At 53.4% G+C, this 24399-nt stretch overlaps 2 protein-coding genes across 2 annotated transcripts; both read right to left on the bottom strand.

The window, feature by feature from the left end:
- Positions 1-1536: 1536 nt before the first annotated feature.
- OVCA2 (OVCA2 serine hydrolase domain containing) lies at positions 1537-7037 on the bottom strand. The gene is made up of 2 exons (XM_038759486.1): positions 6865-7037; positions 1537-2128 (listed from the first exon to the last, which is right to left on the bottom strand). Exons 1-2 carry the CDS (start codon positions 7028-7030, stop codon positions 1629-1631), a joined length of 666 nt encoding a protein of 221 aa, XP_038615414.1. The 5' UTR covers positions 7031-7037; the 3' UTR covers positions 1537-1628.
- On the bottom strand, positions 2044-22648 carry DPH1 (diphthamide biosynthesis 1). The gene is made up of 13 exons (XM_038759485.1): positions 22581-22648; positions 14442-14597; positions 14127-14190; positions 12729-12850; positions 12028-12185; positions 11738-11859; positions 10315-10383; positions 9728-9884; positions 9178-9278; positions 8641-8719; positions 7312-7446; positions 7097-7184; positions 2044-2128 (listed from the first exon to the last, which is right to left on the bottom strand). The coding sequence occupies exons 1-12, from the start codon at positions 22636-22638 to the stop codon at positions 7119-7121; spliced, it is 1287 nt and encodes a 428-aa protein (XP_038615413.1). The 5' UTR covers positions 22639-22648; the 3' UTR covers positions 2044-2128; positions 7097-7118.
- Between the last annotated feature and the right edge of the window lie 1751 nt (positions 22649-24399).

Raw genomic sequence — 24399 nt, 5'->3', positions numbered from 1 at the left:
CTCCCCCTTCTAGACTGTGAGCCCACTGTTGGGTAGGGACTGTCTCTATATGTTGCCAACTTGTATGCCAACTCTATATGTTGCCCCCATCTTACCTCCTTCCCTTCCCCACAGCACCTGTATATATGCTTGTACATATTTATTACTCTATTTATTATACTTGTACATATCTATTCTATTTTATTTTGTTAGTACGTTTGGTTTTGTTCTGTCTCCCCCTTCGAGACTGTGAGCCCACTGTTGGGTAGGGACTGTCTCTATATGTTGCCAACTTGTATGCCAACTCTATATGTTGCCCCCATCTTACCGCCTTCCCTTCCCCACAGCACCTGTATATATGCTTGTACATATTTATTACTCTATTTATTTATTATACTTGTACATATCTATTCTATTTTGTTAGTACGTTTGGTTTTGTTCTCTGTCTCCCCCTTCCAGACTGTGAGCCCACTGTTGGGTAGGGACTGTCTCTAGATGTTGCCAACTTGTGTGCCAACTCTATATGTTGCCCCCATCTTACCTCCTTCCCTTCCCCACAGCACCTGTATATGTTTGTACATATTTATCACTCTATTATACTTGTACATATCTATTTTATTTTGTTAGTACATTTGATTTTGTTCTCTGTCTCCCCCTTCTAGACTGTGAGCCCACTGTTGGGTAGGGACTGTCTCTAGATGTTGCCAACTTGTATGCCAACTCTATATGTTGCCCCCATCTTACCTCCTTCCCTTCCTCACAGCACCTGTATATATGCTTGTACATATTTAGTACTCTATTTATTATACTTGTACATATCGTTTATTTTATTACTACGTTTGCTTTTGTTCTCTGTCTCCCCCTTCTAGACTGTGAGCTCACTGTTGGGTAGGGACTGTCTCTATATGTTGCCAACTTGTACTTCCCAAGCGCTTAGTACAGTGCTCTGCACATAGTAAGCGCTCAATAAATATGATTGATTATGCCCAGAAGCGGAGACCATCCGAGACTCCACCAGTGAGCTCCTGGGCAGCCACGCCAAGAATCCCTGCAAGAAGCTTTGAGGGGGAGAGGTTGGAACGAGTCCTTGGAATCGGGTAAGTGTAGGGTAGGAGGGCCCCCACCTCCAGCTCAGCGTCCCCTCCGTTGCGCCTCCTCCTTACCCCTCGGCTCTGAGAACAGAGCATTGAGCCAACAAACTGTCGACGCCGGTTTCCTGACCCCTCCCCGCGTCATTGTGCGAAGGGTGTGTGACACACTAAGCAGTTCATTCATCATTTTATTGTACAGCGGCTCCGCCGCTAAGTCTGTCTCATCGCCGGGGAGAGCGAGGCACGGAGCAGGGCAGCGGCTTGGCAGGATTCCCTCCTCTCCGCGGCCCTCAGTCCCAGCACCTGCTTCTCCGGCAGTTCAAAGCAGCCCAGGGAGGGCCCGCCTCTTCTGGAGGGGATGGGAGGGGAGGGGCCGGGGCGGAACGCTTCACCGGCCCCCTTAGGCCAAGGGCAAGTAAAAGCTTGAGCCAGCAACCCGGGGCCCCCGGGGATGGGGAAGTGGGGGGATCACCAAGGTGGGGCTCTGAGGAGGGGCGGTTCAGAGCATCTGCTTGGCTTGGGGCTGGGCAAGGGAGCGGGGCCTCCCCCACGCTCCCGTCAGTCCACAAACTGGTCCAGGAAGTTGAGGTAGACCTGCCGTTGGGGCGCGGCCGCGGGCACGAAGTGGCCCCCGGGATGGACCAGGCAGACGGCTCCCGGGAAGCAGGCGGCCAGTTCTCGGCTCTCCCGGGCGGGGATGACCCGGTCGGCCTCGCCCAGGACGTGCAGCGAAGGCAGCTCCACGGGGGCCCGCAGGAGGGGCGGGGACAGCCGGTCGCCACGGGGCCGAAAGCCGGAGACCAGGATGACGAAACGGGGCGGCGGGAAGCGGGGGTCTCCGGCCTGGCCCAGGGCGCAGACGAGGGCTGCTAGGGCCGCCCCCTGGCTGAAGCCCAGGAGCCCGTCGAAGGGGCCGTGCTGCCGCAGCGCCGCCCGCACCGTCTCCAGTGCCTCCTCCAGGCCCCGGCAGGCCGACGGCTCCTCCAGGGCCGAAAACGTGGCCGCCTCTGGCTCCGAGAACCACCAGCCGCGTGGCTCTTCTTCCGGGGGTCCGGGATCTGCGAAACACAAACTCCTTAGAGGCCGCTCCACCTCCGCAGGCAGGTATTCCTCACCCGCAGCTGTAAAGCTCTCTCATCACTTTGCCCCCTCCCACCTCACCTCGCGGCTCTCCCACTCCAACCCGGCCCACCCGCTTGGCTCCCCTAATGCCAACCTAAACTCTGTACCTCCATCTCGCCTTCCTGGAGCTGATCTCGCCCCCGTTCTGCCTCTGGCCCGGAACCCCTCAACCCCCCTCCACGCCCGACAGATGCTCACCCTCCCCACCTTCAAACCCTTCCCGAAAGCACATCTCCAAGAGATCTTCCCTGACTCATTTCCTCTTTTTCCACTCCCTTCTGCGTCACCCTTGCACTTGGATTTGCTCCCCTTTTTTCACACCCCGCCCCCCAACAGCACTTACGTCCATATATACAATTTATTTGCGTGTTCATTCAATCGTGTTTACTGGGCGCTGTGTGCAGAGCACTGGACTAAGCACTTGGAAAGTACAATTCGGCAACAGAGACAGTCCCTACGCTACTGTCTGGCTCCCCCTCTAGAGTCTAAACTCGCGTGGGGTCAGGGAACGTGTCTGCACACTCTGCTGTAATAATAATAGTAATTACGGTATTTTTTAAGTGCTTACTATGTGCCAAGCACCGTTCTAAGAGCTGGGGTAGAGACCAAGTGATCAGATTGTCCCACGTGGGGTTCACAGTCTTCATCCCCATTTTCCAGATGAGGGAACTGAGGCTCAGAGAAATTAAGCAGCTTGCCCAAGGTCCCACAGCAGACTGTGAGCCCGTTGTTGGGTAGGGACCGTCTCTATATGTTCCCGACTTGTACTTCCCAAGCGCTAAGTACAGTGCTCTGTACACACTAAGTGCTCAATAAATACAACTGAACTGAACGAAGTGGCGGAGGCGGGATTCAAACCCTTGACCTCTGACTCCCAAGCTCGTGCTCTTGCCCCTAAGCCACGCTGCTCCACGCTACAGTACAGAGTTGTACTGCGCTCTGTATGTTGTACTGTACTGTGCTGAGAAGCAGCATGGCTCAGTGGAAAGAGCCCAGGCTTGGGAGTCGGAGGTCGTGGGTTCAAATCCCAACTCCACCACTTGTCAGCTGTGCGACTTTGGGCAAGTCACTTAACCTCTCTGTGCCTCAGTTCCCTCATCTGTAAAATGGGGATGAAGACTGTGAGCCCCATGTGGGACAACCTGATCACCTTGTATCCCCCCAGTGCTTGGCACAGAGCATTCATTCAATCACATTTATTGAGTGCTTACTGTGTGCAGAGCACTGTACTAAGGGCTTGGGAAGTCCAAGTTGGCAACATATAGAGATGGTCCCTACCCGACAGCGAGTTCACAGTCTAGAAGGGGGAGACAGACAACAAAACAAAACATATTAACAAAATAAATAGAATATGTACAAGTCAAATAAAGAAATAGAGTAATAAATATGTACAAACACCTATACATATATATATAGATGCTGTGGGGAGGGGAAGGAGGTAAGGCGGGGGGATGGGGAGAGGAAGGAGGGGGCTCAGTCTGGGAAGGCCTCCTGGAGGAGGTGAGCTCTCAGCAGGGCTTAACAAATACCATCATTGGGCTCTGTGACACGTACTTCCCAAGCACTTAGCACAGTGCTCTGCACGCAGTAAGCTCTCAATAAATACAACTGAATTAATAGAAAGAGCCCGGGCTTGGGAGTCGGAGGTCGTGGGTTCTAATCCCACCTCTTCCCCTTATCTGCTGTGTGACTTTGGGCAAGTCACTTCACTTCCTTGTGTCTCAGTTCCCTCATCTGTCAAATGGGGATTAGGACTGTGAGCCCCACGTGGGCCGACCTGATCTGCCGCTAACCTCCTCACTGTGCCTCGTTCTCGCCTGTCCCGCCGTCGACCCCCAGCCCACGTCCTCCCCCTGGCCTGAAATGCCCTCCCTCCACACATCTGCCAAGCTAACTCTGTTTCCTCCCTTCAAAGCCCTACTGAGAGCTCACCTCCTCCAGGAGGCCTTCCCAGACTGAGCCCCTTCCTTCCTCTCCCCCCTCTATTCCCCCCATCTTACCTCCTTCCCTTCCCCACAGCACCTGTATATATGTTTGTACATATTTATTACTCTATTTTACTTGTACATATCTATTCTATTTATTTTATTTTGTGAGTATGCTTGGTTTTGTTCTCTGTCTTCCCTTTCAGACTGCGAGACCACTGTTGGGTAGGGACTGTCTCTATACGTTGCCAACTTGTACTTCCCAAGCGCTTCGTACAGTGCTCTGCACACAGTAAGCGCTCAATAAACACGACTGAATGATATCTATTTACTTTATTTGTACATATTTATTCTACTTACTTCAGTTTGCTAATATGTTTTGGTTTGTTGTCTGTCTCCCCCCTCTAGGCTGTGAGCCCGCTGTTGGGTAGGGACCGTCTCTAGATGTTGCCCACTTGGACTTCCCAAGCGCTTAGTCCAGTTCTCAGCACACAGTAAGCGCTCAATAAATACGATTGATTGACGGTTGGGTAGGGACCATCTCCATATGTTGCCAACTTGGACTTCCCAAGCGCTTAGTCCACTGCTCTGCACACATTCATTGAATGAAAGAATGACCTTGTATCCCCTCAGCACATAGGAGGCGCTTAGTGCGGGGGGTGTCTCACCCGGGTTAGTCCAGTGCTCTGCACGCAGTAAGCGCTCAATAAATACGACTGATTGATTGACTGTTGGGTAGGGACCGTTTCCATATGTTGCCAACTTGTCATCATCATCATCATCAATCATATTTATTGAGCGCTTACTATGTGCAGAGCACTGTACTAAGCGCTTGGGAAGTACAAATTGGCAACATCTAGAGACAGTCCCTACCCAACAGTGGGCTCATAGTCTAAAAGGGGGAGACAGAGAACAAAACCAAACATACTAACAAAATAAAATATATAGAATAGATATGTACAAGACAGAGTAATAAATATGTACAAACATATATACATATATACAGGTGCTGTGGGGCAGGGAAGGAGGTAAGATGGGGGGGATGGAGAGGGGGACCCAAGCGCTTAGTCCAGTGCTCTGCACACATTCACTGAATGAATGACCTTGTATCCCCACAGCGCTTAGTGTGGGGGGTGTCTCACCCGGGTTAGTCCAGTGCTCTGCACGCAGTAAGCGCTCAATAAATACGATTGGTTGATTGACTGCTGGGTAGGGACCGTCTCCATATGTTGCCAACTTGGACTTCCCAAGCGCTTAGTCCAGTGCTCTGCACACATTCACTGAATGAATGAATGAATGACCTTGCGTCCCCTCAGCACATAGTAGGCGCTTAGCGCAGGGGGTGTCTCACCCGGGTTAGTCCAGTGCTCCGCACGCAGTAAGCGCTCAATAAATACGATTGATTGATTGACTGTTGGGTAGGGACCGTCTCTATATGTTGCCAACTTGTCATCATCATCATCAATCGTATTGAGCGCTTACTATGTGCAGAGCACTGTACTAAGCGCTTGGGAAGTACAAATTGGCAACATATAGAGACAGTCCCTACCCGACAGTGGGCTCACAGTCTAAAAGGGGGAGACAGAGAACAAAACCAAACACACCAACAAAATAAAATGAACAGAATAGCTATGTACAAGTAAAATAAATACAGTAATAAATATGTACAAACATATATGCAGGTGCTGTGAGGAAGGGAAGGAGGTAAGACGGGGGGGATGGAGAGGGGGACCCAAGCGCTTAGTCCAGTGCTCTGCACACATTCACTGAATGAATGACCTTGTATCCCCACAGCGCTTAGTGCGGGGGGGTGTCTCACCCGGGTTAGTCCAGTGCTCTGCACGCAGTAAGCGCTCAATAAATACGATTGACTGATTGACTGTTGGGTAGGGACCGTCTCCACATGTTGCCAACTTGGACTTCCCAAGCGCTTACTCCACTGCTCTGCCCACATTCACTGAATGAATGAATGAATGACCTTGCGTCCCCTCAGCACATAGCAGGCGCTTAGCGCGGGGGGTGTCTCACCCGGGTTAGACCAGTGCTCTGCACGCAGTAAGCGCTCAATAAATACGATTGACTGATTGACTGTTGGGTAGGGACCGTCTCTATATGTTGCCAACTTGTCATCATCATCATCAATCGTATTTATTGAGCGCTTACTATGTGCAGAACACTGTACTAAGTGCTTGGGAAGTACAAATTGGCAACATATAGAGACAGTCCCTACCCAACAGTGGGCTCATAGTCTAAAAGGGGGAGACAGAGAACAAAACCAAACATACTAACAAAGTAAAATAAATAGAATAGATATGTACAAGATAGAGTAATAAATATGTACAAACATATATACATATACACAGGTGCTGTGGGGCAGGGAAGGAGGTAAGATGGGGGGGATGGAGAGGGGGACCCAAGTGCTTAATCCAGTGCTCTGCACACATTCACTGAATGAATGAATGACCTTGTATCCCCACAGCACATAGTAGGCGCTTAGTGCAGGGGGTGTCTCACCCGGATTAGTGCAGTGCTCTGCACGCAGTAAGCGCTCAATAAATACGATTGACTGATTGGGTAGGGACCGTCTCCATATGTTGCCAACTTGGACTTCCCAAGCGCTTAGTCCAGTGCTCTGCACACATTCACTGAATGAATGAGTGAACATTCATTGAATGAATGAATGAATGAGTGACCTCGTATCCCCTCAGCACATAGTAGGCGCTTGGTGGGGGGGGGGGGTGGCTCACCCGTGTGTGTCCGGGGTAGGGGGTGGGGTCCGCTGAGGCAGAAGAGGTGTGCCCGGCCCCTCAGGGCCTTCCTCAGCGCCCCGGTCTTCCGTCGGAAGGCCTCCTGGCTCTGCCGGAACCCCGCCAGGCCCAGGAGCCGCAATGGCCGCCGCTCCCCCGCCGCCATGGCCCTCCCTCCCCGACCGGAACCGGAAGCGGAAGTCCGCCCCGAAAGCGAGGCGCTGATTGGTACCTGCGGCGGCGGGGGGCGGGGCTTAGCGCGGCGGCGCGGGCGCCTCCTCCTGGCGGGCGCAGCCTCTGCAAGGCGGGGCCTCCTTCGCCTGGAGGGGGCGGAGACGCGTCACGTGAGCCCGCCCGTCCAATGAGGAGCCAGCTGCCGTTCCCGCCCGCGGCCGCCGGGTGGCGCCAGCGGCCCCCGTTGGAGACCCCCTCCCCCGCCCCCCCCACCTGCTTGTCCCTGCAGGGGCCTCGGGGCGGCCGGTGACTCGGGTGGTTGACGGTCCAGGGTCCCAGGGAGCTGCCGGAGTAGAAATCCATGGGGTAGGGATGCTGCCAGGGGATGGCCTGCAGGGCCACAGACGCCTGGGGACAGAGGGCACACCATGGAACCTCAGTTGGGTCTGGGTTCCCCCCCTCGATCCATCAATCAATCGGATTTATTGAGCGCTTAAGCGCTCAATAAATCCGATTGATTGATTGATTGATTGCAGAGCACTGGACTAAGCGCTTGGGAAGTACAAGTCGGCAACATAAGAGAGACAGTCCCTACCCAACAGTGGGCTCACAGTCTAGAAGGGGGAGACGGAGAACAAAACCAAACGTACTCACAGAATAGGATATGTACAAACATCTATACAGGTGCTGTGGGGGAGGGAGGTAAGATGGGGGGGGTGGAGAGGGGGACGAGGGGGAGAGGAAGGAAGGGGCTCAGTCTGGGAAGGCCTCCCGGAGGAGGTGAGCTCTCAGTAGGGTCTTGACAGTCCCTACCCAACAGGGGGTTCACAGTCTAAAAGGGGGAGACGGAGAACAAAACCAAACATACTCACAAATGGATATGTATAAGTAAAATGGAGTAATAAATATGTATAAACATATATACAGGTGCTGTGGGGGAGGGAGGTTAGATGGGGGGGTGGAGAGGGGGACGAGGGGGAGAGGAAGGAAGGGGCTCAGTCTGGGAAGGCCTCCCGGAGGAGGCGAGCTCTCAGTAGGGTCTTGACAGTCCCTACCCAACAGGGGGTTCACAGTCTAAAAGGGGGAGACGGAGAACAAAACCAAACATACTCACAAATGGATATGTATAAGTAAAATAGAGTAATAAATATGTACAAACATATATACAGGTGCTGTGGGGAAGGGAGGTAAGACGTGGGGGATGGAGAGGGGGACAAGGGGGAGAGGAAGGAAGGGGCTCAGTGTGGGAAGGCCTCCTGGAGGAGGTGAGCTCTCAGTAGGGCCTTGAAGGGAGGGAGAGAGCTAGCTTGGCGGACGGGCAGAGGGAGGGCATTCCAGGCCCAGGGGTCGATGGCGGGACAGGCGAGAACGAGGCACGGTGAGGAGATTAGCAGCAGAGGAGCAGAGGGTGCGGGCTGGGCTGTAGAAGGAGAGAAGGGAGGTGAGGTAGAAGGGGGCGAGGTGATAGACAGCCTTGAAGCCAAGGGTGAGGAGTTTCTGCCTGATGCACAGATTGATTGGTAGCCACTGGAGATTTTTGAGGAGGGGAGTAACATGCCCACCCTCAAGCTCCCAGGCCCCAGCCGTGGGAAGGGGGGTTACCTCGTAGGGGGTGAGCAGAGGTTTGGGGAAGGCTGTGCCCCAGTCGATGGAGAGGCGGGGACAAGCCACCTGCACCCACCTGCAAAAAAAGGAAACTTGGAACGTCTCCCCGCTTCTCCCCTCCCTCCAGTCCGGACCCTCTGACCCCCCACATCCAAAGCTAAGTCCCAGACCGGGAGGGAGCAAAGGAAAAGTTGGCGGCCACAAACCTCTCTGATCCTCCCTCCCTCCCCTCCTAAACGGCTCACACTCAGGGCGGCCCAAGGAGACCACGGTGCCAGGCTGTGAAGCCCTGGAGGGCAAGGACCATGCCTAAGCCACCGTGAAGGTTTCCAGTCCTGGACTGAACAGGCAATAAACCTGAACTGATGATGATGATGACAGTGTGAAGTGCCAAGGGTGAGCAGGGCACGGGGCAAGCAGCTCGGGGCCTTTCGAGTCTCGGCGGCAAGGGGAGGCCCACCCCAAGGGGAGGCCCACCCTGGCTGGGGGTTGAGGAGGCAGAGGCCAGGAGATGGGACCGCGCCTGGTACTCACACGTCCACTTTGGGCAGTAGGCTGAGCTTGCTGGGGAAGATCTCGGAGAGCAGAAGCCGCAGGAAGGGAAGGCCCAGGGCTCGCAGCCTCGACTCCAGGTGCTGTGAGGGCAGGGGCTTTTTAGAGCTGGACAGTAACAGCAAGAGTTTCTCCGGTGCCTCCTGCTGTGCAGCCATCAGCCACCCAGCCGTTCCTCCGTCTGGGGGTCCCACTGCCCGCTATACCATCACCCAACAGCCTCGAGGCCTAATTTTCCTGCAACCACCTGTCCCTCAGTCGGACCTCACAGCCAACTGCTGGAGTTCTCCTATCCTCATCCCACCAGCTCGACACTAAAATAAGTGCGAGCGATTCTCTGTGCCGGGGAGGGAGATGGTCCCCTATCCCGAGCTCACTTTGCCCGGGAGAGAAAAGACCGATAGTGGGATGGAGGGAGGGGCTCCTGGGGAACAAAGGGGCCAGCGGAGGATGAGGTTGTAAGAGGAAATGGGAAAAGGAAAGCGATGCTGATTGTGGGGCTGTGGTCTCCAGCCACCCCCGACCCCCTCACCTCCAAGACCTTGGGGCTGCCCTGCCGGCCCAGGGTGCCCAGGATGAGCCCCCAGGAGCGGGCCTTGCGTGCGGCGGCGATGGCATCCTGCCGAGCGGCCCGCATGCGCTCGTGGTCGTAGTGCTCTCGGGACAGGACCTTGCTGTATGGGTCATACCTGCAGGGGGGCAGAGGGAGCTGAAACTTAGGGTACCCAGCTACCGAGGCCCTGCCGCCTTGCCCCCAGCAGCGGTGCCCCGCACTCGGCTGGGACACGTGGGGCACGGCTAGACCCCATCCATCGGCCGGCCCTGCCGCCCCGAGTCAGAGTCAAGCGGGTGAGAGGAAGACCTGCAGCCCCGGGGAGGCGAGGCGAGGCCGGGAAAGGGCTCGGGAGCACCGCGAGTGCTAATCCCGGTGGCCACAGCCGGCTGACCCCGGATCCCTCCCCGGGGGCCGCCTAACCCTCCGAGATCCGCCCCGGGAGGTGGGGGCCTCTGCCCAGGTCAGAGCGGGGTGGAGACACTTGGCCGCTGCTGCGTCCCAGCCCCGAGACGGGAGTCAGAGCCCGGCCCCCTCCCCCCCCCAAGCCTCCCCCACGTTGGTACCTGTAAGCAGCGACTCCCGGGTTGGCGATCATGATGGACTCCAGGTGGAAGCGGCCGTCCCCAAGGTAGCTGAGGGGTTGGGAGGAGATGGGGCCTCTAAGTGGGGTGAGGATCCTCTCCCCACCCCCATTTCTTCCCCATGCCCCTGAGCCCGCTACCTCCTAATAGGTGCCAGGTTGTGTTCCTTGGAAGGAGGGTCTTGCCTATCCCAAGACACCCCCCTGCAACCCACCAGAGACATCACACCAAACCCACAGCCTAGTGTACGGGATGGGGAGTCAGGACCTGTGTTCTAATCCTGGGCTCTGCCACCTGCCTATTGTGTGAACTTGGGTAAATCGCTTGACTTCCCTGGGCCTCAGTTTCTTCATCCGTAATATGGGGATTAATAGCTGTTATCTCTCCTACTTAGACTGGCAACGCCGTTTGGGACAGGGGCTGTGTTCAGCGTGACTGGCTTCTATCTACCCCAGGGCTAAGTAAGGTGCCCGGCAACTAGCGAGCACTTAAACATCAGAGTTGTTCCTATCATTACACCCCAATCAGGGTGTGTGGGGGTGGAAGAGAGGAAGGGGTGCAGTCAGTGTGGGCAGCAGCAGCGCCTGCCCTCCCCCGTGAGGGCTCATAAAAGTTCTGTGTGTGGCCACCTCCGCTACACCCCCTCCCTGCCAGGGATGGAGAGACCAACTGGCCGACCACAGGGCATCAGGGAAGCCATGGAGTGGAGGTCGAAGAGGCTCTAGGCAGAGCGGGACGATGAGGGAGACGGACTCCCCACCCCAAACCCCCGCACAGGGGCAGAGGCTTCATGGAAGAGCAGGGCCCAGGCTGGAAGCCTTCTTTTCTACCACCCGCCAGGCCCGGCTAGGACTGCAGCAGGATGGAAACTCACGCCAAGGGGGCTTGGCGGGTGGCCCCGGGGGCTGCTGGAATTTGCTTGCCTGTAAGGGGCCGGGGATGGTGGGAAGCTGGTACCAACTGGGTTTGTGCCAACCCTAATGGGCTGGGCGCTCGGGGGTTCTGCCCACACCTGGGCAGGGCTGCTCTGCAGGGCATCTCCAGGGAAGGCACTCCCTGGGGGCAGGGGTCCGGTCGGAGGGATGGAGCCGCGGCACCCCACCTCCGCCCCTCCCGCTCTCCGGCGGGGACCCCCTCCCCACCTCCCTGCCTCCCGGGAGCCGCGGGGAAGTGTTTGTTCTGCGGCCGGCCGCGTTCACACAACGTTAAGCATTTCCATTACGTAAAATAATTATGCTCCGGCTCCTGCTCGTTAGCTGTCCTGACACCAAATTAATGAGGCCGCGGTGGTGGGCCCGGCCCAGGCCCAGCCAGGAGATCCGTCTTCTCCAATTACCCTCGCCACTGCCCCCGCCCCCAGGATCCTCTCCCCCACTCAAAGGTCCCCCGGATGCCCCTAACTTACAGGATGGCCTCCGTGGCCTCTGGCAGGCGGGGAGCCGTGCAGCCCAGGATCTCCCCCGGGGACAGGGGCTTGCATTGGGGGATGCTCACATGGTATTCGGCCCGCAGCTCCTGGGCGGCCGCCTGAGGGGATGGGGAGAGGGCCGGAGGGCGAGTTTGGAGGGGAGGGTGGGGGGGGATGTCAGATGGGAGGGTCGGGGGTGAGAACCGCTTTGGACAGCAGGACGGTCGGACCAACCCCCCGCCCCTCTCCCAGGCCCCGGCTCTCCCTTCCCCTACCACCCCGCTCACCTGCAGGGTGGAAACGAACTGGATTGTGCTGACCAGGGCCAGAGCCGTGGCCGGGGGGAAGGTGAGGCGAACGGAGTCCAGCAGGTGGGCCGTGTCGATCCGAATGTCAACGAAGACGTACAGGGTCCGGAGACCCCCGGCCGAGATGTCCATGGGCACTGCAGGCGAGGGGTGATCAAAGCCGTGGCCCTCCCCTCCCGGCCAGCCGGGACCGGGGTGGGAACGGGCTCTAGGAGCCGGGCTTCAGTCGGCTGCTCTGAGCATCTGGGGTGTGTGCCCGTCGCCAGGGTAACCCCTAGACCAGGTGAGGGGCCGTGTGAGAGCCCCCTCTTCTTCTCTCCCCTCCGGGCCCGGCCCTTTCCCACCCCCATCCCCGGTCACCCGTGTGAGGCCTGGCCTGACCCCGGCCCTGGGAACAGGCGGCCCCCACACACCCGCATCTGGGACGGGACCATGGTTTCCACGGCAACCAAATCCAGGGGACCGTTCCACCTGGGGAGCAGGGAGGGCCCAGCCTTTCTGGTGAGGTGGAGGAAGATGGAAGAGACTGGGCGGTGGTGGTGGGGACACCCAGAGACAGAGCCCCCCAGAAATGCGGGAAGAGAAACTCAGAGACAAAAGGACACAGCGAGATAATCAACTTCAAGAGAGATGGCTGGGGTGCCCTGGGCACCCCTCCCCCTGCCCCGCCCCGGCCATACCCAGGCAGCTGTGCCCATAGTGCACCAGGAAGTCAGCCCCCAGGGCTCGGGCAGTGAAGTCATCCACGCAGCAGGCACCGTACGTCACATCCCCCATCACCACAGCCTCGGCCTTCGTGAACCTGTGCGGGGTAGGGAGGACCGAGAGGAGGCCGGCGAGGCCTGGCTTAGGGCCACACTGTGTGGGAAGTCCCGGGCCCCAACCCTCCCAAGCTGCCACCCGCCGACGCACCAGGCCCACAGTGGGAGGGGCCCAGCTGCCGCCTCCCTCGGCCCTGGCAGCGGCTCCAGGCACTGGCCCTAAATGGGCCCATCCCCCGTGCCCGCACCTCCAGCTTTGGCCAGGCAATCAATCAATCAATCAATCGTATTTATTGAGCGCTTACTGTGTGCAGAGCACTGTACTAAGCGCTTGGGCAAGAGGGGTACCTCAGCTGTCTGACCCACCCCCACCCCCAAGTGCCAACCCGTTCTGGTCACGTATCCTCCCAGCCTCCCAGATCTTCTGAGATGCCGCCTCACCCCACCTACCCGTTCCCCAACAGGGCAAGGACAGTGAGGCCCTCTCTCCCTACCCCCGACAATCGCTGGGACCCCACGACTCCCTAGGGTGGGGAAGGGGCCCTAGACAGCATTTCTGTGACCCGCAGGACATCGGTGCCCGTTTAGCCACTCTCCAGGGAGAGCGGGATCCGGGTAACACGCAGTCACTGGCACCGATGCGATGCCAGCCCTGAGTAGCTAGGGCTGGAGGAGGGGACGGTGGATTCCCCCATCCCCTAACACCGGTCTCCTCTTGGGGCTGGCGAACACCGCCCGGAGACCTCAGACCCCGGCTGTTCCCCCTGGCAGGGCGGGAGGGAGCGACGACAGATACCCGCCCCAGCGCGGGCCCTGCAAGGCCGCAGATTATTCAGCTCTTTAAGATGCAGGCCGGGTGTCTGAGTCAGCCGTGGTGCTCAATTTTTTATAGATGAAAATGTATGCAAATTGGCCCGAGCCCCAGAGAGCGTTCCCGGGGGAGGGGGGAAGCGGGGAAGCGGATCGGCGGCAGCGAGGAGGCGGGGTGGGGGGTGGGGGGCCGGCAGCAGCAGGCAAGTGGGAGGTTCCCATCACGAGGTGACCTCTCTTCTCCCCTCTCCCCGCCCCCACCGCTGTGTTCATTTGTGTCTGTGACAACTCCACACCCCCAGGCCCCCAGCCCCATCCTCCCACAGTTAAATGAAGTAAGAATTGGGTGGGGGGTGGGGGGGGAAGGGAGGGTCCAGATGCCCATCCCTGACCCATGTGCCACCCTACCCGCCCCCCCCCCACCCCCGATCCAGAAGTGAGCACTCTTCTCCATGGAGATGGATTGAAAGCCACCTCTGAGGGAATGTGGCCAGGGCCCCCCCTCACCTCTCCAGGATGTCCACAATGGTGCAGGCAAACAGGAGGAGACCCTCGGGCATCTGCAGGGCGACTTTGGGGTGGGGGGGTGTAAACAGTTGGGGAGAAAAGCTTGGGTGGGGCAGCAGCTTCAAGGAATTCTGGGTCCCTTCCCATTGTCCCAGTAAGGTGCTGCCCTCAGGCTGGGGGCTGTGGTGGTCTGGAGGCCCCCTGGGGTATAACTGTAACCACCCCCCGCCCCAAGCCACCCCCTTTTCCTGCTGAGGCTCTTGCTGTCCCACCAGTCCCAGCCCCCATAGCCCCCACTCCCCTGCCATCACTCACCCTTCTTGGCCTGGGCCTGTCGGAGCCTCCAGACGGTCTTGGGGATCTCAAAGTTGTAGTTGTCAGGTAGGGCCCGCACGGCCTCTTGCAACCTCACGTCGCCCAGGATTTCGGGGGGGATCTGGTTGGCCAGGCGGCCGCGGGAGATTCTTCGGCCTGGGCGGAAGGGAGTTGGCAGGTCTTCACCGTGCACCGCCCCCCTGCCAACCCTCACTACGGCAGCTTCAGTAATCATAACAATCATCATCACTGTGGTACTTGCTACTTATACTATGTGCCAAACACTGTTATAAGCCCTGGGGTAGACACAAGATCATCAAGTGCCACACAAGGCTCCTGGTCTAAGGAGGAGGGAGAACAGGGACTAAATCCCCATTCTGCAGACGAGGGAACTGGGGTCCAGAGAAGTGAAGTGACTTCCCCAAGGTCACACAGCAGGTACGTGGTGGAGCCGGGACTGGAACCCAGGTCCTCTTACTCCGGGGCCCGGGCTCTTTCCACTAGGCCACGATCATCACTGCGGTAGTTGTTCAGTGCTTACTATGCGCCAAGCACCGTTCTAAGCACTGAGGTACTCAGGTCAGACTCAATCTCTGTCCCGCACAGGGCTCATAGTTGACAGAGCAGAGAGAACAGGAATCTAACCCCACTTCACAGATGAGGCACAGGGAAGTGAATTGATTAGCCCAAGGTCACAGGTAGGCGGGTGGGGGTTAGAATTGGAACCCAGGTCTTCTAACTCCCAGGCCTGGGCTCTTTCCAGTAGGCCCGTGATGGTTTGGGGTGACTGGCTGGCTCGTGGGTGGCCCGGGGACTTGGGCCCCGTGGGTTCACCTGGAGCGGGTGGGCTCCCACGCCAACCTGCTCACGTCTCCGTGGGAGGCGGGAGGCCCGGCACGATGGCACGGCACGACAACGAAGGGTAAAGGGATAAGGACCTATGAGTCCGAGGAAGGGTAAAGGGATAAGGACCTACGAGCCCGGCTCCCGCCACCATCCCCACAAGCCATCGGATCATCCCCAGGAGGGGTAGGGAGCCACCCCCGCCTCCCCGCTTTTCCCACTAAACTAGTACTGAAGCTGGAAAATCAACCCATTAAGCTGAGCGGAAATCTGCATAATTAATTTCCATATTATGGAGCAACTGGGAACAAATGAAGTGAGCATAACAATGTAGGGGAGGAGGGCGAGGCAGAGGAAGAGGTTGGGGGGAAAAATGTATCTGGTTACTGTGACATTGTACTCTCCCAAGTGCTTAACACAGTGCCTGTTGTTGGGTAGGGACCGTTGCCGACTTGTACTTCCCAAGTGCTTAGTACAGTGCTCTGCACACAGTAAGCGCTCAATAAATATGATTAATGAATGAATGTATGAATGCTCTGCACATAGTAAGTGTTCAATAAATACGACCGAAAGAATGAAACGAACAGGGGCTCTGGCTGATTTAAAGGGGAAAGACAAGTAAAACGTGGATTAATAGCTTTAGTTACAACGGGGAGAAGGGGGCTGGCACAACCACAGAGATATATCAACTGATCCTCCCCCCCCCAGCTTGAGGGATGGGGTCTGTGATTTGATGATCTGCTATCTTGGGGACGCAGCACGACCTGGGGCAAGAGCCCGGACCTGAGTTCTAAACCCAGCTCTGCAAATACCCTGCTGTGTGACCCTGGGTAAATCATTTAACGTCTCTGTGCCTCAGTTTCCTCAGCTACGACATGGGGAATGAAATCCTACTCCTGCCTAGACCGCGAGCCCCATGTGGGACAGGGCCTCCATCCGACCTGATTATCTCGCAGCTAATCCAGCACTTAGTACGGTGCTTGGCACATGGTCAGTGCTTAAAAGATATCATTAATTATTATTACCTACTCCAATGTTTGGTTTATAGTAAGCACTTAATAAATGACATCAATAGGGGGCTGACTGGAGCTTGATGAGGAGGGGGATGTCCCATTCCTTTTCTGGGGCAATAAGTGCCATGATCAGGGGACTGACCAGAAGTAGATGAGGAGGAGGATTCCCCATGCCCTTTCACGAGCAATGAGGCAGAAGCTGCTTTGCCCCAAAGGGTTATGGCTGCATGAAACCAACAAAACCAATCTCCGGAGGCCACTAACCCACCCCTCCACTCCGGGTCCTGGGCCTCTCCTCGTGGCCTCCCAACCAAAAACCACAATAATAATAATAATAATATTAGCGGTATCTGTTGGGCACTTACTCTATGCCAAGCACTGTACTAAGCACTGGGGCAGATTCAAGACAACCAACGGCTTGGCTAGACTGTCAGCTCTTTTTTCTGTTTTCTTTTTTTAATGGTTTTCGTTAAGCCGGGACTAGAACCCAGCTCGCTGTGGGCAGGGACTGTGTCTACCCACTACGTTGTACTGTTCTCTCCCAAGTGCTTAGTACAGTGCTCTGCACACAGTAAGTGTTCAATTAACATGATTGATTGATTTTGGCACCTGCCAGTCCCTGCCAAATGGACCCATGGACTTGGGAGCATAGATGGGTATCCTGCCCGCTGCACTAAGCTCTCCAGCAAGGGGTTCTCTGGTCCCACCCTCAGCCCCACCACACTTACGTCCATATCTGTAATTTATTTAAATGTCTGTCTCCTCATCTAGACTGTAAGATTCTTGCGGGAAGGGAATGTGTTGACCAACTCTGTTGCACCGTATTGTACTCTCCCAAGTGTTTAGTACAATGCTCTGCACGCAGTAAGCGTTCAATAAGTACCACGGTGATGATCTTCCTGTCTCACCGGAGCCGGCCTCTCGGCCAGCTTCTTCCTGGGGTCTGTCTCTTTCAACCTGCCCATCGGTCAGTTTACCCTGAGGGCAGCTTATCGGCCTTTTGGATCATCCTATTAAAAAAAAAAATTTCCCCAGCATCCAAACATTCACTAATATTTTATAATTATTTATACTAACGTCTGTCCTCACTTACAGACCGTGAACTCATTATGGGCAAGGGACTGTGTCTGCTAATTCTGTTGTATGGTACTCTCCCAAGAGCTCACTTCTGTGCTCTGCACTGTAATTGATTAAACGTGTGCAAAGCACTGAATTAAGCACTTGGAAAATACTACAGAATTAGTAGACGGGATCCCTATCACGTTTGTATGGTGTTCGGACTGTGTCTGATCTACTTAGTACAGTGTGACTGTAGGCAAGTCACTTCACTCCTCTGGGCCTCAGTTCTCTCATCTGTACAATGGGGATTGAGATTGTGAGTTCCCCAAGGGACTGGGTTCAACTCGATTTGCTTGTATCCACCCCAGCGCTTAGTACAGGGCCTGGCACAAAGTAAGTGCTTAAAAAATACCATCATTATTAGAGCTCCACACGGGACAGGGACTGAGTCCAACTCGATTTGCTTGTATCCACCCCAGCTCTTAGTACAGGGCCTGGCACAAAGTAAGCGCTTAACAAATACAGAAGCAAAAACAGAAATAAAGCAAAAATACAAAAACAAATAGAAAATCAGCGTGGCTTAGTGGATAGAGCCCGGGCTTGGGAGTCAGAGGTGGTGGGTTCTAGTCCTGCCTTCACCACTTGTCAGCTGTGTGACTTTGGGCAAGTCACTTAACTTCTGTGCCTCAGTTCCTTCATCTGTAAAATGGGGATTAAAACTGTGAGCCCCATGTGGGATAACCTGATTACCCTGTATCTACCCCAGTGCTTAGAACAGTGTTTGGCACATAGCAAGCGCTTAACAAATAGCACACACACAAAAAAACCTTCATCATTATTAGAGCTCCACACAGGACAGGGACCGAGTCCAACTCAATTTGCTTGGATCCACCCCAGCGCTTAGTACAGTGCTTGGCACATAGTAAGTGCCAAGTGCCATCATCATTATTATGAAGCAGCGTGGCTTAGTGGAAAGAGCCTGGGCTTGGGAGTCAAAAGTCGTGGGTTCTAATCCCGACTCCACCATGTGTCAGCTGTGTGACTTTGGGCAAGTCACTTAATAATAATAATAATAATAATGGCATTTATTAAGTGCTTGCTATGTGCAAAGCACTGTTCTAAGCACTGGGGGCGGGTACAAGGTAATCAGGTTGTCCCACGGGGGGCTCACAGGGTTCATCCCCATTTTACAGATGAGGGAATTGAGGCCCGGAGAAGTGAAGTGACATGCCTAAAGTCACACAGCTGACAATTGGCGGAGCCTGGATTTGAACCCATGACCTCTGACTCCAAAGCCCGGGCTCTTTTCCATTGAGCCACGCTGCTTCTCCAAGCAACTGGGAGAGCGCTGCTTCTCCCAGCGCTTAGTACAGTGCTTGGCACATGGTAAGCGTTTAACAAATACCACTAAGAAAAAACCTTCCATCACTATTAGAGCCCCACACGGGACAAAGACCGAGTCCAACTCGATTTGCTTGGATTCCCCCCCACCCCCCCCCACCCCCAGCGTTAAGCACAGTGCTTGGCACATAGCAAGCGCTTAACAAATTCTGTAATTATTATTAGGTGAGGTGATGGGGAAGGACCTTCCCAGACTGAGTCCCCTCCTTCCTCTCCCCCTTCTCATCCCCCCAGCCTTACCTCCTTCCCCTCCCCACAGCACCTGTATATATGTTTGTACAGATTTATTACTCTATTTTTTAATTTTACTTGTACATATTTATTCTATTTATTTTGTGAATATGTTTTGTTTTGTTGTTTGTCTCCCCCTTCTAAACTGTGAGCCCGCTGTTGGGTAGGGACCGTCTCTATATGTTGCCAACTTGTACTTCCTAAGCACTTAGTACACTGCTCTGCAAACAGTAAGCGCTCAATAAATACGATTGATTGATAATTAGACTGTGAGCCCACTGGGTAGGGACCGTCTCTATATGTTGCCAACTTGGACTTCTCAAGCGCTTAGTACAGTGCTCTGCAAACAGTATGCGCTCAATAAATATGATTGATTGATAATTAGACTGTGAGCCCACTGGGTAGGGACCGTCTCTATATGTTGCCAACTTGTACTTCCCAAGCGCTTAGTACAGTGCTCTGCACACAGTAAGCGCTCAATAAATACGTCTGATTGATAATTAGACTGTGAGCCCAGTGGGTAGGGACCGAGATGTTGCCAACTTGGACTTCTCAAGCGCTTAGTACAGTGCTCTGCACACAGTAAGCGCTCAATAAATACGATTGATTGATAATTAGACTGTGAGCCCACTGGGTAGGGACCGTCTCTATATGTTGTCAACTTGGACTTCTCAAGCGCTTAGTACTGTGCTCTGCACACAGTGAGCGCTCCATAAATACGATTGAATGAATGAATGAATGAATGAGGGGCACAGACCGGCTCCCAGCGGGCTGGGAATCAATCAATCAATCGTATTTATTGAGCGCTTACTGTGTGCAGAGCACTGTACTAAGCGCTTGGGAAGTCCAAGTTGGCCACATACAGAGACGGTCCCTACCCAACAGTGGGCTCACAGTCTAGAAGACTATTGCTCGATTTATTTTACTTGTCCATATTTACTATTCTATTTATTTTGTCGATGACATGCATCTAGCTTTAATTCATTCATTCATTCAATATTATTTATTGAGCTCTTACTGTGTGCAGAGCACTGTACTAAGCACTTGGGAAGTCCAAGTCGGCAACACAGAGAGACGGTCCCTACCCAACAGTGGGCTCACAGTCTAGAAGGGGGAGACAGAGAATAAAACCAAACATACTAACAAAATAAAATAAATAGAATAAATATGTACAAGTAAAATAGAGTAATAAATATGTACAATCAATCAACCAATCAATTGTATTTATTGAGCGCTTACTGTGTGCAGAGCACTGTACTAAGCGCTTGGGAAGTACAAATAGGCAACATAGAGAGACAGTCCCTACCCGACAGTGGGCTCACAGTCTAGAAGGGGGAGACAGAGAACAAAACCAAACATATTAACAAAATAAAATAAATAGAATAGATATGTACAAGTAAAATAGAGTAATAAATATGTACAAACATATATACATATATACAGGTGCTGTGGGGAAGGGAAGGAGGTAAGATGGGGGGGATGGAGAGGGGGGTGAGTGGGAGAGAACAAAACCAAACATATTAACAAAATAAAAAAAATGGAATAGATATGTGCAAGTAAAATAAATAGAGTAATACATATGTACAAACATATATATATATATACAGGTGCTGCGGAGAAGGGTAGGAGGTAAGATGGGAGGATGGAGAGGGGGGCGAGGGGGAGAGAACAAAACCAAACATATTAACAAAATAAAATAAATGGAGTAGACATGTGCAAGTAAAATAGAGTAATAAACATGTATAAACATATATACACATATACAGGTGCTGTGGGGAAGGGAAGGAGGTAAGATGGGGGGATGGAGAGGGGGATGAAGGGGAGAGAACAAAACCAAACGTATTAACAAAATAAAATAAATAGAATAGATATGTGCAAGTAAAATAAATAAATGAAAAGAGTAATAGATCCGTACAAACATATATACATATATACAGGTGCTGTGGGGAAGGGAAGGAGGTAAGATTGGGGGGATGGAGAGGGGGGCGAGGGGGAGGGAACAAAACCAAAAGTATTAACAAAATAAAATAAATAGAATAGATATGTGCAAGTAAAATAAATAAATGAATAGAGTAATAAATCCGTACAAACATATATACATATATACAGGTGCTGTGGGGAAGGGAAGGAGGTAAGTTGGGGGGGGGGACGGAGAGGGGGGCGAGGGGGAGAGAACAAAACCAAAAGTATTAACAAAATAAAATAAATAGAATAGATATGTGCAAGCAAAATAAATAGAGTAATAAATCTGTACAAACATGTATACATATATACAGGTGCTGTGGGGAAGGGAAGGAGGTAAGATGGGGGATGGAGAGGGGGGTGACGGGGAGAGAATAAAACCAAACGTATTAAAATAAAATAAGTAGATGTGTGCTAGTAAAATAAATAGAGTAATAAATCTGTACAAACATATATACATATATACAGGTGCTGTGGGGAAGGGAAGGAGTTAAGATGGGGGGATGGAGAGGGGGGCGAGGGGGAGAGAACAAAACCAAACGTATTAACAAAATAAAATAAATAGAATAGGTATGTGCAAGTAAAATAAATAGAGTAATAAATATGTACATATACATATATACAGGTTCTGTGGGGAAGGGAAGGAGGTAAGATGGGGGGATGGAGAGGGGGTCGAGGGAGCGAGAACAAAACCAAACGTATTAACAAAATAAAATAAATAGAATAGATATGTGCAAGCAAAATAGAGTAATAAATATGTACAAACATATATACAGGTGCTGTGGGGAAGGGAAGGAGGTAAGATGGGGGGGATGAAGAGGGGGGCGAGGGGGCGAGAACAAAACCAAACGTATTAACAAAGTAAAATAAATAGAATAGATATGTGCAAGTAAAATAAATAGAGTAATAAATATGTACATATACATATATACAGGTTCTGTGGGGAAGGGAAGGAGGTAAGATGGGGGGATGGAGAGGGGGTCGAGGGAGCGAGAACAAAACCAAACGTATTAACAAAATAAAATAAATAGAATAGATATGTGCAAGCAAAATAGAGTAATAAAAATGTACAAACATATATACAGGTGCTGTGGGGAAGGGAAGGAGGTAAGATGGGGGGGATGGAGAGGGGGACGAGGGGGAGAGAACAAAACCAAACGCATTAACAAAATAAAATAAATAGAATAGATATGTGCAAGTAAAATAAACAGAGTAATAAATGTGTACAAACATTTATACATATATACAGGTGCTGTGGGGAGGGGAAGGAGGTAAGATGTGGGGATGGAGAGGGGGACGAGGGGGAGAGAACAAAACCAAACGCATTAACAAAATAAAATAAATAGAATAGATATGTGCAAGTAAAATAAACAGAGTAATAAATGTGTACAAACATTTATACACATATACAGGTGCTGTGGGGAGGGGAAGGAGGAAAGGCGAGGGGGAGAGGACAGAGGGGGCTCAGTGTGGGAAGGCCTCCTGGAGGAGGTGAGCTCCCTTCAGTAGGGGAAGGGGAAGGAGCCGCGGGGGCGACGCCGAACCGAACCGGACGGAACCGAACCGAACCGGGCGGAAGCGGAGGGGGCCCCCGGGGCGGGTGGGAGACCCGAACCGGCGCGGCACCCACCTGGCGTCGCCGTCCCCTCAGCCGCCCCCTCAGCCGCCATGGCCAACATGGCCGCCATCGCCTCCACCCCCACAGGCCGCCTCACAGGCAGCGCCAATCCAGCCCCGAGCGGCGGGAAGCACGCAGGCGCAGCAATCGATCCCCGAGCGGAGCCAGCGTTCGAAGGGGGGCGGAGCTTCCGGTTGGGGGCGTGGCCGGAGTTCGGGGCGGGGCTGGCATTCGGAGGGCGGGGCCCGAGTTCGGGGCGGGGCTACCGTTAGGGGGGCGTGGCCGGCGCCAGGGGGCGGAGCCGGCGTTTATTCATTCATTCATTCAATCGTATTTAGTGAGCGCTTACTGTGTGCGGAGCGCTGGACTAAGCGCTTGGGAAGGACAAGTTGGCAACATCTAGAGACGGTCCCTACCCAGCAGCGGGCTCACAGGCTAGAAGGGGGAGACGGACGACAAAACAAAACTGTCATTCATTCATTCATTCATTCATTCAATCGTATTTATTGAGCGCTTACTGTGTGCAGAGCGCTGGACTAACTGCTTGGGAAGTCCAAGTTGGCAACATCTAGAGACGGTCCCTAACCAACAGCGGGCTCACAGTCTAGAAGAGGGAGACGGACGACAAAACAAAACAGTCATTCATTCATTCATTCAATCGTATTTATTGAGCGCTTACTGTGTGCACAGCACTGTACTAAGCGCTTGGGAAGCCCGAGTTGGCAACATCTAGAGACGGTCCCTACCCAACGGCGGGCTCACAGTCTAGAAGGGGGAGACAGACAACTAAACAAAACTGTCATTCATTCATTCATTCATTCATTCAATCGTATTTATTGAGCGCTTACTGTGTGCACAGCACTGTACTAAGCGCTTGGGAAGTCCGAGTTGGCAACATCTAGAGACGGTCCCTACCCAACAGCGGGCTCATAGTCTAGAAGGGGGAGACAGACAACAAAACAAAACAGTCATTCATTCATTCAATCGTATTTATTGAGCGCTTACTATGTGCACAGCACTGTACTAAGCGCTTGGGAAGTCCGAGTTGGCAACATCTAGAGACGGTCCCTACCCAACAGCGGGCTCATAGTCTAGAAGGGGGAGACAGACAACAAAACAAAACAGTCATTCATTCATTCAATCGTATTTATTGAGAACTTACTGCGTGCACAGCACTGTACCAAGCGCTTGGGAAGTCCAAGTTGGCAACATCTAGAGACGGTCCCTACCCAACAGTGGGCTCACAGTCTAGAAGGGGAAGACAGACAACAAAACAAAACTGTCATTCATTCATTCATTCATTCAATCGTATTTATTGAGCGCTTACTGTGTGCAGAGCACTGGACTAAGCGCCTGGGACGTACTAGTTGGTAACATATAGAGACGGTCCCTACCCAACTGCGAGCTCACAGTCTAGAAGGGGGAGACAGACAACAGAACAAAACATGTTAAAATAAAATGAATAGAATATGTAAATATGTACAAGTAAAATAAATAGAGTAATAAATCTGTGCAAACGTATATACAGGTGCTGCGGGGAGGGGAAGGAGGTAAGGCGGGGGGATGGGGAGGGGGAGTAGGGGGAAAGGAAGGAAGGGGTTCAGTCTGGGAAGGTTTAAGCAGCGTGGCTCCGTGGAAAGAGCACAGGCTTGGGAGTCAGAAGTCCTGGGTTCTAATTCAGCTCCGCCACTTGTCAGCTGTGTGACTTTGGGCAAATTGCTTCACTTCTCTGGGCCTCAGTTCCCTCATCTGTCAAATGGGGATGAAGACTGGGAGCCCCACGAGGGACAACCTGATTACTTTGTACCACCCCCAGCGCTTAGAACAGTGC

Source organism: Tachyglossus aculeatus, chromosome 17, assembly GCF_015852505.1.
Source record: "Tachyglossus aculeatus isolate mTacAcu1 chromosome 17, mTacAcu1.pri, whole genome shotgun sequence".
NCBI classification, from domain to species: domain Eukaryota; kingdom Metazoa; phylum Chordata; class Mammalia; order Monotremata; family Tachyglossidae; genus Tachyglossus; species Tachyglossus aculeatus.
The sequence above is the reverse complement of the archived record's forward strand: the minus strand, read 5'-3'. Positions and strand labels throughout refer to the sequence as shown.

Coding starts and splice junctions, on each gene's coding strand:
- OVCA2 (XM_038759486.1), bottom strand. CDS start 7,030: ATGGCGGCGGGGGAGCGGCGGCCATTGCGGCTCCTGGGCCTGGCGGGG. Junction 2,129..6,864: donor CCTACCCCGGACACACACGG/GTGAGCCACCCC, acceptor TGTGTTTCGCAG/ATCCCGGACCCCCGGAAGAA.
- DPH1 (XM_038759485.1), bottom strand. CDS start 22,638: ATGGCGGCCATGTTGGCCATGGCGGCTGAGGGGGCGGCTGAGGGGACG. Junction 12,851..14,126: donor ATTGTGGACATCCTGGAGAG/GTGAGGGGGGGC, acceptor TACCCCGCACAG/GTTCACGAAGGCCGAGGCTG. Junction 8,720..9,177: donor CTACTGCCCAAAGTGGACGT/GTGAGTACCAGG, acceptor CTTTTTTTGCAG/GTGGGTGCAGGTGGCTTGTC.